At 53.0% G+C, this 15,275-nt stretch overlaps 1 protein-coding gene across 3 annotated transcripts; it reads left to right on the top strand.

Moving 5' to 3' along the window:
- The first annotated feature begins 4,052 nt into the window (after nt 1–4,052).
- DDX59 (DEAD-box helicase 59) lies at nt 4,053–13,118 on the top strand. Of its 3 annotated transcripts, none has more exons than XM_036277483.1 (8): nt 4,053–4,113; nt 4,948–5,741; nt 6,983–7,150; nt 8,398–8,487; nt 8,957–9,208; nt 9,619–9,771; nt 10,484–10,612; nt 12,776–13,118. In XM_036277483.1, exons 2-8 carry the CDS (start codon nt 4,959–4,961, stop codon nt 13,037–13,039), a joined length of 1,839 nt encoding a protein of 612 aa, XP_036133376.1. In that variant the 5' UTR covers nt 4,053–4,113; nt 4,948–4,958; the 3' UTR covers nt 13,040–13,118. The 3 variants fall into 3 exon arrangements, with proteins under 3 accessions (XP_036133376.1, XP_036133377.1, XP_036133378.1); XM_036277484.1 differs by lacking the exon at nt 4,053–4,113 and adding an exon at nt 4,196–4,526; XM_036277485.1 differs by lacking the exons at nt 4,053–4,113; nt 10,484–10,612 and having other exon boundaries at nt 4,196–5,741.
- Nucleotides 13,119–15,275: the final 2,157 nt, after the last annotated feature.

Below are 15,275 nucleotides of genomic sequence, written 5' to 3'. Positions count from 1 at the left end.
ACAACCCAGGCATGTGCCCTGATCAGGAATCGAACCGGGAACTCTCAGTCCATGGGACGACACTCAATCCTCTGAGCCACACCTGTTGGGTGGGGTATTTTTCTTTTTATTGTTAAGTTGTATACCGAAGTAGCTCAGTTGGTTAGAGCATCCTCCTGATACACCAAGGTTGCTGGTTCAATCCCCAGCCAGGGCACAAGCAAGAATTAACCAATGAATGCATAAATACGTGGAACAACAAATTGATGTTACTCTCTCTTCTCTCTTCCTCTTTCTCTTTTTTAAATCAATAAATAAAAATTTTAAAAAATCAACAGCACTCAAATGCCACTACCCTGTGCTTTCTGTCTTTACTGGGATGCAAATTTATATAGGTTTTCCAAGGCTCACATATTAAATGAGTAAGGAGTAGCTGTAAACTAATAGGTATGAGCCCACAGTTTCCCGGGATTAAAGAATGACAGGCATTATTATTTCTATTCATGTCTCAACAGCTCTTGAGAACGAGACAGGTCCGCTCACATTATTACAGCATTTCCTGTTCTAAGACACAGCTGAAGGCCAACCCTTAGAATGGCCATGTAGGATGTATGAATTCCACAGCGCCTGTCTCACTGAGTCACCCGCACATGTTCCTGTCCCTCCCTGCAGTGAAGCTTCATGTGGACGAGGAATGCATTCGTAATGCCAGCTGTGGTTTTGTGTGGACTACTGCAGGTGAGGCTTCCTGCCGCCCTGCCAGTCACAGACCACCATCAGACTCTGCTGGTGGAGAAGCAGAGCGTTGAGGGTAATCAGACTTTGCCCTGATGACCCTGAGCTCTTGATGGAAGCGCACAGTGGGCCAGAGGCACTGGGGAGGCCGGCGTGGTTCTGAGGCTTGGCTCACTGACCCCGAAAGAAGAGCTTGCTGTCAGACGTGAGGCTGCATCCAGCACACCCAGTGCACACGCTCAAGGCAGTGTAGCTCACTGGGCTGCACGTTAAGAGGGAAGTATTCTGCGTGTAAGGACTGGCTGGTTTTCAGGAAGCCACAGTGTGAATGCATGTGGCCAAGGTCCAAAGCTTCTGTGAGAAAACTGATGGACGTTGGAACACGTTAGTATGAATTACTGCTGGTTTCCAAAGGACTGGGAGGTGCTGGGGATGCTAAAAATGGTGGTTAAAACCAGGACCCTTGATTGAACTACGTTAAACTTAACTTTTTAAAAAATATATATTTTTTAAATTGATTTCAGAGAGAGAGGAAGAGAGAGGGAAAGAGAAACATCGATGAGAGATAACATTCATTGGCCGCCTCCTGCATATCCCCCACTGGGGATCAGGGCCCACAACCTGGGCATGTGCCCTGACTGGGAATCAAACTAGTGACCTCTTGGTGCATGGGTTGATGCTCAACCACTGAGCCACACAGAACGGGCAACTTAAAAACTTTTTTATTCACTTAACATTAGTGCAAAAATAAAATGAAGAGATCTTGGACTAGATCCTGGATTTGGAGGGAAAAAATTGGTCTAAATGACATTATTGGAACAACTGATGAAATTTCTTTGAGCATGGTTTATTAAACCTTTTTTATTATTAACATTTATAGAAAACGTCTTCATATCCAGAGCTACTGTAGCTCTGTTACAGGCTTGTGTCCTACCAGCTCAGGGAGGCTGATACATATTTTGTATGAAAATGTAAGGTACGTTTATATCACCTAATCGTGAATACATTCCCGATGGGGGGGAACTTCCGTTTGACTGGGCGTTGGTCAGAACTGGGTCCTCTGCTTACAACTTTACACAGAGCAGTTTCTAGCTCCCTACCTTTCAAACGGTCTCTCCCCTAACACGCACCTACTGCCAGTGCTGGGTGCTGTGGGTATATTCACATCCTACCAGGACATCTATCCCTGCACCTTCCTACTCTGGGATGAAGAGCCACAGCCTTATGTGAACAGACTGTGAGCCTCACTAACACATTCCACTGGAGTCAGAGTAGTAAATTCATTCCCACCTCAACCCCCTTGGCTTGGTCCCCCAGTGCCTGCAGCACCCATCACCACCCAATGGAGACGTGCCAAAGGAGGGTGGACAGAAAGCGTTACTGATCCACCGCAGCTTGATTACCTCCCTTTTGCAAAGTTTACAGAAATATATGACCAGGTGACCACAATGCCAAGGGACCTGTGGGAGGGAGGAGCCCTGAAGCTCAAATTTCATCAGTTTCATGGTAAATTCGCCTCTGATAGTAACAGTACTGGCCTGGCTAGTGCGGCTCAGTGGTTGAGCAATGACCCAGGCACCAAGAGGTTGTTGGTTGGATTGCCGGTCAGGGCACATGCCCAGGTTGTGGGCGCGATCCCCAGTGGAAGGCACGCAGGAGGCATGTTCTCGCTCATGGATGTTTCTATCTCTCTCTCTAAAATTAAGAAAAAATAAAATTTTAAAATTCTGAGTAAACATTACCAAAAAAAAATACTGGCGACAACTCGTGTCCACAGGGAAGTGGATAAACGACGACACGCGAACTTCGGGCCCACAGTGCTGTGCAGCAGTGAAGACAAACGCGCTCCTGCCGACCAGCCTCCGAGTCAAAGAAACACGCTGGAGGGCCAGGCTCGACCCATGTTGTTTCCATGAAGCTCAAAAAGGAGATCAACGAAACGAGAGACCGTTTAGGAGTGCGCGCGACTGTGCTAAAACCGCTGGGAGACGGCAGGAGAGACAGACCAGATCGGGACAGAGGCCAGGGAAGCCGCCGCATCCGAGACGCGCGTGACACGAGACGCGCGTGACACGAGACGCGCGTGACACGAGACGCGCGTGACACGAGACGCGCGTGACACGGGACGCGCGCACGGCGGTGGCTGTCCACGTGGCGCGGCCCAGGCCGTCCTCGCAGTCGTCTGCTCTAGAACGTACGGACCCGATGCATCACTCTGTGTGCATCACAGGCCAGGCTGAAATACTTCAGAACCCCCAGGACACCCGAAGATTCCCCCTGCGTCGGCAGCCCCTCCCCCCATCCTCATCGCCTGTCCAGCAGCTGGGGGCCCCGCAGAGCCCTGTCCCCGGGAGGGACCGAGAACTGTAACTGTTCTTTCCTTCTGGTGTCGGGGTGGGTGTGGCAGTGGCGGAAACATCATCCGGTCGGTCAAACGCGCCACATCAAACAGCCTCGGTTTAATTTTAGAGCCACCCTGCCGGCCAGGCCGCGGGGGCCCGTGCCCCCCTGCACGCAGACTTCCCGCTCTGTCGCGGTGCCAGGCTCCGCGCCGCCCTTCCGTCTGCTGGGACCGTCCGACTCCTCCTCCCCACCCGCCCCGGCTAAGTCCGTTCCTCCGAGAGCGTCCGCACGCCCGCCGCTCCCGGCACCGCCGGCTCCGAGCTCTGCCTCCAGCCGGGCGCCGGGGAGGGGGCGTGGCGCAGAGCCCTGGCCCCGCCCCCTGCACGCCCCGCTCCGAGCTCTGCCTCCAGCCGGGCGCCGGGAGGGGGGCGTGGCGCGGAGCCCTGGCCCCGCCCCCTGCACGCCCCGCTCCGAGCTCGGGCTCCAGCCGGGCGCCGGGAGGGGGGCGTGGCGCGGAGCCCTGGCCCCGCCCCCTGCACGCCCCGCTCCGAGCTCGGCCTCCAGCCGGGCGCCGGGGAGGGGGGCGTGGCGCGGAGCTCTGGCCCCGCCCCCGCCTTCCCCGCAGAGCAAGGCGCGCCGCGGCCCCTCCCCAAGCCCGGAGAAGTAGGCTCTGCTGCGCACGCCACACCCAGCCGCGGTGAAGCGGAGCCTGTCGGCGGGAAGCCCGGCCCGGCGCTTGGAGGGGAGCAGGCTCCGCGCTGCAGGGAACGCGGCGGGCCCGGGGCTCGGGCCTCCGTTCCTCTGGGACCCGGGAGCTAGGCCCCGGCAGTAAGATGGGCCCTCCCTCCCATCTTCGGATGCTCCCCGCCCGCCCGGTCTCCTAGCAGCGCTGTGACGCGCAGGCGCTGTGGGTGCGGCCGCCGTGACGCGCAGGCGCTGTGGGTGCGGCCGCCGTGACGCGCAAGCGCGGTGGGTGCGGGCCGCCGTGACGCGCAGGCGCGGTGGGTGCGGGCCGCCGTGACGCGCAGGCGCTCTGGGTACGAGGCCGCGGCCCGGGTGAGCGCTGCGCGCGAGGGAGCGTCTGGGCGTGCGGGGGTGCGGGCGCCGGGGGCGACGGCGACTAGGGCGACGCCCTGGGGCTTGGCGATCCCAGCTGCTTCGCTCCGGGAGAGCCGCCCTCCCCGGAGCCTTAAGATAGTAACTTCAGACCCCCAGCTGCACTTTTGCTGGAATCGGGCAGCTTGTCCTGAGTCCTTTTTGAGAAAGATGTGCAAGAGCATTGTTGATGGCCCTTTGCACGGAGCTTCCTGCTGGCAGCGGGCACCGCGCAGTCCGGCCTGGGCCCCGACACAGGCTGCGCGGGCCCGCCGGGCGCTGGGGCCTCCGGTAACCGCAGTCTGAGATAAGGCGCGGCCTAGGACCTGTGCATATTTATGGGGCGACACTCACCTGCCGTAGGATCCCCCAAGGTCAGGTTACTTGAGAAGCACAAAGCTCTGTTTGGGACATCTCAGCGCCTTAGCGGTTCCCCATTGGGTCAAAACAGCATTGCTCTCTGCGCTTGGTGGTTCTGATGGTAGATTCCCATTGTGAAGTGTCCCCCCTGTTTTGTGAAAATGCAGTAGGGTTTACTCCCAAATTTCTCCGGTATCTGCTATTTCTAGAGGTCAAGTAGCCAGTGAGCAGGAACAGGCTGTGTGTGTGTGTGTATGGAAAAGTAATTCTGTCTTTTCAGCAGAGAAAAATGGGTGAATGGAAGAAAAGCCTGATTTGGTCGTGCCAGGATGCGTTCCCTGGTCCTTTGAGGCAAAGCCCAGGGACGCTAGGCTGACTCCAGGACAGCCATCTGGTACTTTATACTTGAACTTGATTGTGTAATCTCCTCAACAGAATGTTGAAGGATGTTTGTTCCGAGAGCTCTCAAAGTCAAGAGGAACGCTCATGATGATGGCAAAGGCTGTGTGGCCAAGAAAGCGAAACCAGAAGCAGAAGCCCTTGGGGGGGATGAGGGCAGCGGTCACCCAGCTGAAGCTGTCGTCACAGAAGAAGCCAAAGCCGCGGACAGGCACAGTGCAGAACTGTGCCCTTGCCCAGGTGCACTCCTGGAAGCTGAGCAGGGTGCCAAGGACAACCATGTCTCTGAAGAACCTGTGAAGTCATTTTCCAGAACGCAGCGCTGGGCAGCGCCCGGGGAGCCTGTGTGTGTTGTCTGTGGCCGTTACGGGGAGTATATCTGTGATGAGACGGATGAAGATGTGTGTAGCTTGGAGTGCAAAGCGAAACATCTTCTGCAAGTTAAGGGAAGGGAAGAGAAAGTAGCACTCAGCAGCCCGCAGGAAGCTGGCTCTTGGCCCCAGTCCCCAGTTCATACATCCTATGTCTATAAAGAGCATCCCTTCATCTCGGGCCTCCAGGAGGACCAGGTTGAGAATCTTAAATGTCAGCTGGGAATTTCAGTTCAAGGGCAAGATGTTGCCAGGCCCATCACTGACTTTGAGCACTGTGGTTTCCCTGAGGCCTTGAACCTCAACCTGAAGGCAGCAGGCTATGAAGTGCCGACCCCCATCCAGATGCAGATGACTCCCGTGGGGCTCCTGGGACGAGACGTGCTGGCCAGCGCTGACACCGGCTCCGGGAAGACAGCCGCCTTTCTCCTTCCTGTTATCATCCGAGCGCTATTTGAGGTAAGTTTAAGTTCACCTGGATCCTCAGGAGCAAGTGAGGTGTTCTCCAACTTCCGTACTCAACTGTGTTCACGTCGCAAATTACACTGAATAATTAGAATTTAGCAGTGTATCTGAAAAACATTTTAGGGTATTTTCCTTTTATTATATTGAACAAAAGACCTTCAATGAAGGTCTCAAAAATTGCTTTCCTTCCGAAATGTCTTCTTTCTAACAAATTTGGGAAACTAAAGAGTAGTGGATGATAACATGAGAAAAAAATAAAAGACAGCACTCAATGGTCAGGATACCAGTGGTGGGTGAAAGTCACTGGAGGACCAGAACGGAGCCACAGGGCAGGAAATAGGATGGTGTTCACACAAGTAAGTTCTTTGAAGAAAGAAAGACGGGAATCCACGAGGACTCTAAGAGGGAATGTCAAGGGCAGAAAGCCAAGCGTGACCCAGCTCTTCACGGTGACCCGGGGAGGATGGTTAGAGACTACGGAGTTTGAGTGACTAGGAGCAAACCTGCTGTGTTCCCACCTTGGTCACTGTGGACACCTCTCCCTGGCCCCAATTTTTTATCTTTCATAGTACAGTGATACCTCGGTTCTCTAACATAATTCGGTCCAGGAGGACGGTCGAGAACCAAATTGTTCGAGAACCGAAGCAATGAAACCCAATAGGAAATAATGGAAACTGGATTAATTCGTTCCAAGCCCCAGAAAATGCCTATTTACTGGCCTAATTTGTATATAATATGTAGAAAAACATAAGTCTCAACAAGAAATAAAAGTGTACAGTATGTCTAAGGGTTAAATTCAGTGTAAAGCGTGACTCTCTCCACAAAGCGTGACTCTCTCTCTGCACTCACACTGAGGACGCGAGCAAGGCGCGCTGGGCCGAATGAACGCCATTCGGCTCAACTCGGCTCATCTCGGAAGTTCGAGTTCCAAATATTTGTTCGGATTCCAAGACAAAAGTTTCTCGAATCTCCTGGTCGAATACCGATTTGGTCGAAATCCGAGGCGTTCGAGAACCGAGGTATCACTGTATATCTGTGTCACGTAAGACACGGGTTCCCTTTATGATGGTTTTCGGAGACAGACTCTGTAGTGAGCAGAAGGCAGGAGGGCTCATTTCCTGTTGGGCTGATGGGAACACGGAAAAAAGGAAGTGCTCCTGGAATCACTGCAGATTTGGTCCAGGTCCAGGGGAATGGATCGCTGGTGGCTTCAGACTTGTTTTCCGTCTTTGCAGAGCACGTCTCCGTCCGCAGTCATCCTTACCCCAACGAGAGAGTTAGCCATTCAGATAGAGAGACAAGCCAAGGAGCTGATGAAAGGCTTGCCGCGCATGAAGACCGTGCTTCTGGTGGGGGGCTTGCCCCTACCCCCGCAGCTGTACCGTTTGCGGCAGCATGTCAAGGTGAGCACCGAGCCCGTGGCCGGTCATTGACAAGCAATAGGGATCTAGTGTTTTCTTCCATGGGAAAGTTTTGCTTGTGATTCTAGACGGCCTTTAAATTCTTGCCAAGCAGGTATAATGGTTTTGAAGTTCGTTTCATGTAGGGCAAGGAAGGAACGCATTTATGGAGTACGTGTTGCATGCCACGAGCTGTTGGATATTCACACAGGCATCTCATGTAATCATCACACATGCTCTTGGAGCTGCTTGGCTTATCCCATCTTTTATGATTGAGAAGTTGACTCTCAGAAAGGGGATTTGTCCAAGGATCCAAAGCTAATATGCTTTAGGGCGTGATTCCTACGAACAAGGACATTCTCCTGCGTAACCACAGTACAGTTACAGGATCAGGCAGGTAACATCGAACCACTATGTGCACATGGGAGTGAGTTGCTGTCCTCTCCTCCTCAGACCATTCCTGTTTTCTAATTGTCCTGTCAGGTTTTATAGCATGAGAATCCTGTTCAGAATCATATGTTGACCCAGTGATTCCACTTCTGGGTATTTATCTGAAGAAACCCAAAATGCTGATCCGAAAGAATATGTGTACCCTTATGTTCATTGCAGTGTTATTTACAGCAGCCAACACATGTAAGCCCCCAGTGCCCATCAAAAGACAAGTGGATAAAATAGCTGTGGTATGTTTACACAGTGGAATATTATTCGACTGTAAAAAAGAATGTACTCTTACCATTTGCAACAGCATGGATGGACCTAGGTGGTATAATACTCAGTAAAATAAGTCATACAGAGAAATTCCGTATGTTTTCGCTTACATGTGGAATCCAAACAAAACAAACAAACAACATTAGAGAAAAAGAAAATCATACATTTAGTTGTCTTGTCCTGTTCATCTCCTTCTGTTTGGGACAGTTCTTCAGTCTGTCCTTCTTTTTGTGATTTTAACACTTTCAAGGACTGTAAATGACTTACTTTGGAGACTGTTTCTCAGTCGATTCCATCTGAGTTCTGTACCTTTGGAGCATCACAGGAGCGATACTCTGCTTTCTGTGTAATCCTTGTAAATGACTCACAGTTTAGTGGGTCTTTTCATGGTGAAATTACCTGTCAAGTACCCTAAAGTTTGTTTTTCCCTTTGTATTTAGTAAATATTTGGGGAGAAGTACCTTCACGCTAAATTTCTTGTACTTCACCAAACTTCCAACGTCCTCATTTATTTTTGTATTTGCTTTTCCCCATGTGTTCAGGTTGTCATAGCGACTCCCGGCCGACTCCTGGACATCGTGAAGCAGAGCTCCGTGCAGCTCAGCGGCGTGAAGATAGTGGTCGTAGATGAAGTGAGTGTGGTGGTGAGAAACATCGTCACGCAGTGTTATATAGTTCATGAGAAGTATGTGTCAGTCACGTGACTCCTTGTGTGTTCAGGCATTTTTCTCCCCAAAGCAGAAGGATTTGGGGTCCTAATTGTAGTGCTGCTGAAACTCATCTCATGCAGGCCACAGCTAAGCTCAGGTGTAGGCATGCAGTCGAACAGTAGACGTCCGTTTCTCATGGACAGAAAACACAGACAGCCTACTCTGCTCCTACTCTGACTCTGCTTATCTCTTACTGTGTCTGAGTGGTATAACATAAAGCTACACAGTATATAATTTTACCTAAGTGTCTTTTTTTCCCCAATGGATCCTTTGTCTTTTGACACTGTGGTAGTTGTTTCTGTGTCAGAGTTTTTTGTTACAGCAGTCTTTCCTTGGGTGGCGCTGGGTTCTAATGTCAAATCGGACTACCTTTAAAATGGCTTTATTTCAGGCTGACACCATGTTAAAGATGGGCTTCCAACAGCAGGTGTTGGACATTTTGGAACATGTCCCTCATTACTGTCAGACCATTCTGGTCTCAGCTACAATTCCAGCCAGCATAGAGCAACTAGCCAGCCAGCTTCTGCACGATCCTGTGAGAATCGTAGCTGGGGAAAAGAACCTGCCTTGTTCCAACGTGCGGCAGATCATTCTGTGGGTCGAAGAGCCTGCCAAAAAGAAGAAATTATTTGAAATCTTAAATGTGAGTAGTGATGCTGGGGAGCCTGGTCTGTATGTAGGTCGTGTCTGTGCGTCTCACAGTTCTTGAGAGAGAAAGTGTTAGATGCAGCTTGGGGGGAGTTTGGTTTAGGTATTTAATAATAAATTGATTTATCTGCCTTGGAATGCTATAAGAATCGATTTAATTATTATTTTTTTATTAAAAAAATTTTTTTTCTTTATTGATTTTAGAGAGAGAGGAAGGGAGAGGGAGAGAGAGAGGTAGAGAAACATCAATTGGCCACCTCCTGCACACCTCCTACTGGGAATCGGGCCCACAAGCTGGGCATGTGCCCTGCCTGGGAATCGAACCGGTGACCTCATGGTGCAGGGGTCAATGCTCAACCGCTGAGCCACACCATCCAGGCTAAAGGCACATTTCTAACTTCCCAGGATAAGAAGCTCTTTAAGCCGCCCGTGCTGGTGTTTGTGGACTGCAGGCTTGGGGCGGATCTGCTGAGCGAGGCGGTGCAGAAGGTCACGGGCCTGAGGAGTGTGTCCATGCACTCGGAGAAGCCACAGACCGAAAGGAAAGCCATCCTGGAGGTTTGACATGCAGCATTCTATTGCCATCTCTTTCCCACGAGTCTGTTTTGCCTCATTTTTGAGAACACCCATATTACCAGCTGGTGTTTAAAGCAGACCCTTTTTAAAAAAAATCCTCACCTAAGAACATGTTTTTGTTTTTCTTTTTATCTTAGAGACAAAGGAAGGGAGAGGGAGAGAGAGAAACATTGATGCAAGAAACACTGATAGATTGCCTCCTACACGCACCCTGACCCGGGAGCAAACCCGCAACCCTTCGGTGTGTGGGACGATGCTCGCGCCGGCTGAGCCACACTGGCCAGCGCTAAAGCAGACCTTTTTCTAATGACTACGAACTTGAGGCAGGAGTGACCGAAGCTGACTGTTGCTCTTGCCGGCTCCTGTTTGGGGCGAGTCAGCCTGGCCCCCAGGGATTGTCTGCTAAGGAAATGACTAATTCAGAAGCCACTATTTCTGACATCAGGTCCTTGTGGGCAGGAGCAGAGCATAGTTCACCTCTGGAAAATGTTTGCCTGATTAAACTAATAGAGAATAAAAAACATCCCTTGGGGGTGAGGGGCCGGCCACACTCATTTTCCAGGTTCACTAAGACTTTCCTTCCTGAAAAGACACTGCAACAATGTTGAAGAAAGTATCGAAAGAAGGAAAGATGTATCACTGATGTAAACCCACCAGACACATTGTAAGAGAAATTGTGTTGCTTTTCTGGAAGGGCTTACTTGAGGGAGACCACGAGGTGGTGGTGAGCACCGGAGTCCTGGGCCGAGGGCTGGACTTGATTAGGGTCAAGCTGGTTGTCAATTTTGACATGCCGTCGAGTATGGACGAGTACGTGCACCAGGTAAGGAGGTTTTCTGTTATCACCACAACTTTAATTGGGCAAGCCTTTGTCAATATAATGGTGAGCAAAAAAATAAGTTTTTTGGTGGACATAAACCTTTATTATTATAATTTTGTTTGCTTTTAAGATATATATATATGTAAACCAAATTTTGTTCTTTGAAAATGCTATCCCTTAAATACATTTAAAAGGAATTAGAATATGTGATAACCCAAAATGTCAGTTAAATTTTTTTAAGTAATTGGTTTTTTATTTCCTTCCTTTATATTTGTTATTTTCTTCAGTGAGCATGCTAAATGGCTTTTATAGCCAGGAAAAAGAAAGGGGGGTGGCTTTGTTTTAAGTTGATACATCTGGCCAAAATAAAGTGAACCCCACGAAAGTATTTGTTTTTTTAGGAATCTTGTCTTCATCTCCTCTTCATATCCGTGTCTGTTCTAGTCTTTCCCTTTTAAAGTGTGTTTGTCTCCGTTGCTGCCAAAGACACCCAACCAGGAGCTCCTTTTTCGAGCAGAGACAGAGCCTCCTGTCAGCGCGGTGTTATCTCGCTGCCGTCTTCCTTCCCTGGCGTCACTCTCCCCTCTTCAAGGAAAGCCTTTCTCCGACGCTCTTAGAGGCCCCTCTGGTGCCCCTGCACCTGGATCCCCCCCGACTGCTTTCAGTGCCCGAACACTGTGGCTTTGACTCGGGTCTGCACTGACTGGGCTAGCAGCGCCCCTCCCTCCGCCCCGCCTCGCTCACCTGCGCATCAGATGCTTGACTAGGACACAGGATCTGATGTTCAAATAACTGAAGCTCATTTTCTTCTAAACTTGCAGTGATTTTGGATGGAAAGCTTTCTGAAATATTAAGATACTTCGGAAGCTGCTATGCTGCCTAAGCAGAGTGTGCTGATAGGATCTCTGGCCTTTGCTTGCTGTCCCAAGGTCGGCCCTGTGGTTTCCAGTCATTCACAGGGTAGCTTGCTGTCCCAGTGCCGTGGCCTCGGGCTGTGGATGGACGTGGGGTTCCTCACCTCTCAGAACGGCTCAGACCTCCTGCTCTGCTCTTCTGTGCCTGGGCCTTTTGTCTGTCTGTTTCTGTCATTGGAGGACACATACGCATGATAGCCAGTAGTACAGATAATGAGATGTTAACTGCAAAGCAGGCCTCTTCCCTTTGAGTGGTCATCTGAGTTCCCGGTGCAGAAAATACGAATGCATGTGTGTGTACACAGGTACCATTACACTTTTTACATCGAGGGGCCACGTTACACCCGCTGTGGTCTGCCTGGCTTGCTTTATTGAGTGTATCTTAGACCTCTTTCCTCATCAGCACCGTGATAGGTGCTACTTAATAACTGTACCTGTCCTGAGTGCTTGCTGTGTGGACAGGCCCTGCTTTTTCGATGGCTTGTCTGTGCGGGTGGCCGCATGGTAGAGCGTGAATGAGTGTGCTGGAATGTGTTGAACAGATCCTTTCCTGATAGCAGTCAGATGTTGCCAGTGTTCTGTACTGAATACCCTGCAGTGACTGTCCACCTGCGCAGCTCTCTGCGGGGGGCTCCTGCTGGGAGAAGGGTAGGTGTCTCTTAAATTGCAGTAGCCGTTCCCATGTGTCTGCTCTTTAATTTTGGGGTTGGGGAGTTTCTGGGAAAATCATTTTATATTTGTTAGCATCAGCTGTCTTTTAGAGTTTGGAGACTATGATGGCTATTTTCTTAAACAGCTTTATGTCTCCATATAAAATATCTCAGTGTAAATGTTTTTAAAGGTATAATCCACATGCTGTACAGTTCACCGCCGCACAGTGTGCAGCTGTTGTAGTCGATTTTAGAACATTTCATCACCCCAAAGAGAAAGCCTCTCCCAGCCCCTCAGCAGTCACCCCCATTCCCGGTCACATGCACGCGCGCCCGTAACGGAAACAGGCGTTTCACAAACAGTGCTTAGGTTCATTAGATGTCATCACTTTCTTATTTTGTATTTGAGTTGTTTCTTAAAAATACGCCAGTGGCAGCCCACTAAACCGGTTTCACAAATGTATTGAGATACCAGTTCAAAAAAGTGCTGTTTGACTGTTCATCTTGGCAAAGTGTCTTCAAATACTGGTCCTCGTTTTCTTTCAAGGGATATTAAGCGTTTACGTGAACGTTTTGAAAATTCCCAGTGCGTTTCATTTCAGGTCGGAAGAGTGGGGAGATTGGGTCAGACCGGGACAGCGATCACCTTCATCAACAACAACTCAAAGCGACTCTTCTGGGATGTCGCGCAGAGCGTGAAGCCCACGGGCTCCACGCTGCCCCCGCAGCTGCTCCACTCCCCCTACCTGCACGAGCAGCGGAGGAAGGAGCGGCAGCGGGACCGGCAGGCCCAGAGCCACCTGGTCACCGGCGCCAACCTCATGGACATCATCAGGAAACACGATAAAAGCAACGCTCAGAAGTGACCTGTCCCCGCCCTCCGAGGGCGTCTCCCTGCTGCCGTCGGGGAAGTGTCTGTGTTACTAGGTTTGCCGAGTCAGCGGGACGAGTCCATGGAATAAAAAGGTTTTTAAATTCTTAAGAGTATTGCGTTTATAAAGCAATATCATATTTCTTTCCTTTAAAATGCTCTTACATTAAAAGCGACACCAGAAAATGAATTAGAAGTTAAAGAGGAGCCATTCTGCCCCTCGGGGCTGCTGTCAGACCAGAAGCGGTCTCCGCGGGAGCGTGGTCGGGACGCGGTTCCTCCGCCCGGTGTCCCGCCCCGCCAGGGTGCTGGCGTCTGGATGAGCCCTGAGCGACGAGGAAAGGCAGCGGCTGGAAGAACCGCCAGGCCGCTGTCAGCGGGCGTGTGGATGTCGGTCCTCAGTGGTCCTCAGTGGTTCTCAGTGGCCCTCAGTGGCCCTCCGTGGTTCTCAGTGGTCCTCAGTGATTCTCAGTGGTCCTCCGTGGTCCTCCGTGGTTCTCAGTGGCCCTCCGTGGCCCTCAGTGGTCCTCAGTGGTCCTCTGGTCCTCAGTGGTCCTCAGTGGTCCTCAGTGGTCCTCAGTGATTCTCAGTGGTCCTCCGTGGTCCTCCGTGGTCCTCCGTGGTCCTCAGCGCCCCTCCGCAGCTCGGCATCCTCTGCTGTGGCTGCTTGTCAGGGGGGCCCTGGCGCTCAGCCACCTGCAGCTGCGCCCCCGTCACTCGCCGGTCCGGTGGGCAGTCTGGATCCCGGGGGAAGAGGAAGGTGGTCTGAGACCCCCGCTGCCATCGCTGCAGGAACCGTCCGGGCCGATGTCGGGGTTCAGTGAGCATGTTGCACACATGCGGACACTGGACAGCTTCGCATCCTCAGCCTGTGCCGGCGCGGGGGGAGCACTTGGGAACTAGCCGGAGACCCCGCGAGGGCTCGCCGCCCGGAGGAAAGCCGGGGTCCGAGGCCCCCGAAGAGGGGGAGAGCCCGCTAGACGCTCGGCTCCCGCCGTTTCTCTGCGCCGAGTGTGCGGGATGAGGCCGTGGGAAGACCCCGGGGCGCTGAGCGGCACCGGAGCATCGGGTCCGCACTGAGCTCGTGGGAGGCCTCGGCACCGTGGGTGCGGTCGCTACGGCCGGGGGGTGCGCCAGACGCCGGCTCGCGGATCAGCCGAAGCGCTGCCAGGAAAGTCCGGAGGCCGCGCGAATCCCGAGGAGGCCGTCCACAGGGAGCGCGTGGCGGGACGTGACGTGCGGGGGCCGTCCACGGGGAGCGCGGGACGTGACGGGACGTGCGGGGGCCGTCCACGGGGAGCGCGTGACGGGACGTGACGTGCGGGGGCCGTCCACGGGGAGCGCGGGACGTGACGGGACGTGCGGGGGGCCGTCCACGGGGAGCGCGTGACGGGACGTGACGTGCGGGGGCCGTCCACGGGGAGCGCGGGACGTGACGGGACGTGCGGGAGGCCGTCCTCGGGGAGCGCGGGACGGGACGTGCGGGGGGCCGTCCACGGGGAGCGCGGGACGGGACGTGCGGGGGGCCGTCCACGGGGAGCGCGTGACGGGACGTGACGTGCGGGGGCCGTCCACGGGGAGCGCGTGACGGGACGTGCGGGGGGCCGTCCACGGGGAGCGCGGGACGGGACGTGCGGGGGGCCGTCCACGGGGAGCGCGGGACGGGACGTGCGGGAGGCCGTCCACGGGGAGCGCGTGACGTGACGGGACGTGCGGGAGGCCGTCCACGGGGAGCGCGTGACACTGGCCACGATGCAGCCTCACCAGCCTGATAGGTCAGCGCCGTGCCCCGTCTGCCTTCACCTCCCACAGCCACACACGTGTGTTGGGCCCGGCTGACACCCCTTCGGACCCCCCCGCCCCCGCGGCAGCAGGTAGACGAGCCAGTGGGCGAAGGGTCCCGACTCCCGTTCACAGTGAGGGTCCAGTGCCAGGCACAGGCCAGTCCCCAGTGAGCCGGAGGGCAGCTCAGCGCCCCTTCCTCCTCCTCCCCACACGCTCTTGCTCCCCCTCTTGTTCTTCCTGCGTCTCCCCATCCAGCGACCAGGTTCCCGGTCCTTACGACCTTTCCCCTGGGGACACCTGTCCCCCACGCCCCTCACTGGGGTCTGCAGCACAGTGGTTTCCTCACTTCATGTAGTTGACAGACCACAACTTGAAGTTTGGCTTTAACTGATACCAGTGTTGCTAGTGTTTTTCTCCAATTAAAGATGTCATTTAAAAAAGCTACC

This window comes from Molossus molossus, unplaced genomic scaffold (genome assembly GCF_014108415.1).
Source record: "Molossus molossus isolate mMolMol1 unplaced genomic scaffold, mMolMol1.p scaffold_m16_p_23, whole genome shotgun sequence".
Classification (NCBI taxonomy): domain Eukaryota; kingdom Metazoa; phylum Chordata; class Mammalia; order Chiroptera; family Molossidae; genus Molossus; species Molossus molossus.
The sequence above is the reverse complement of the archived record's forward strand: the minus strand, read 5'-3'. Positions and strand labels throughout refer to the sequence as shown.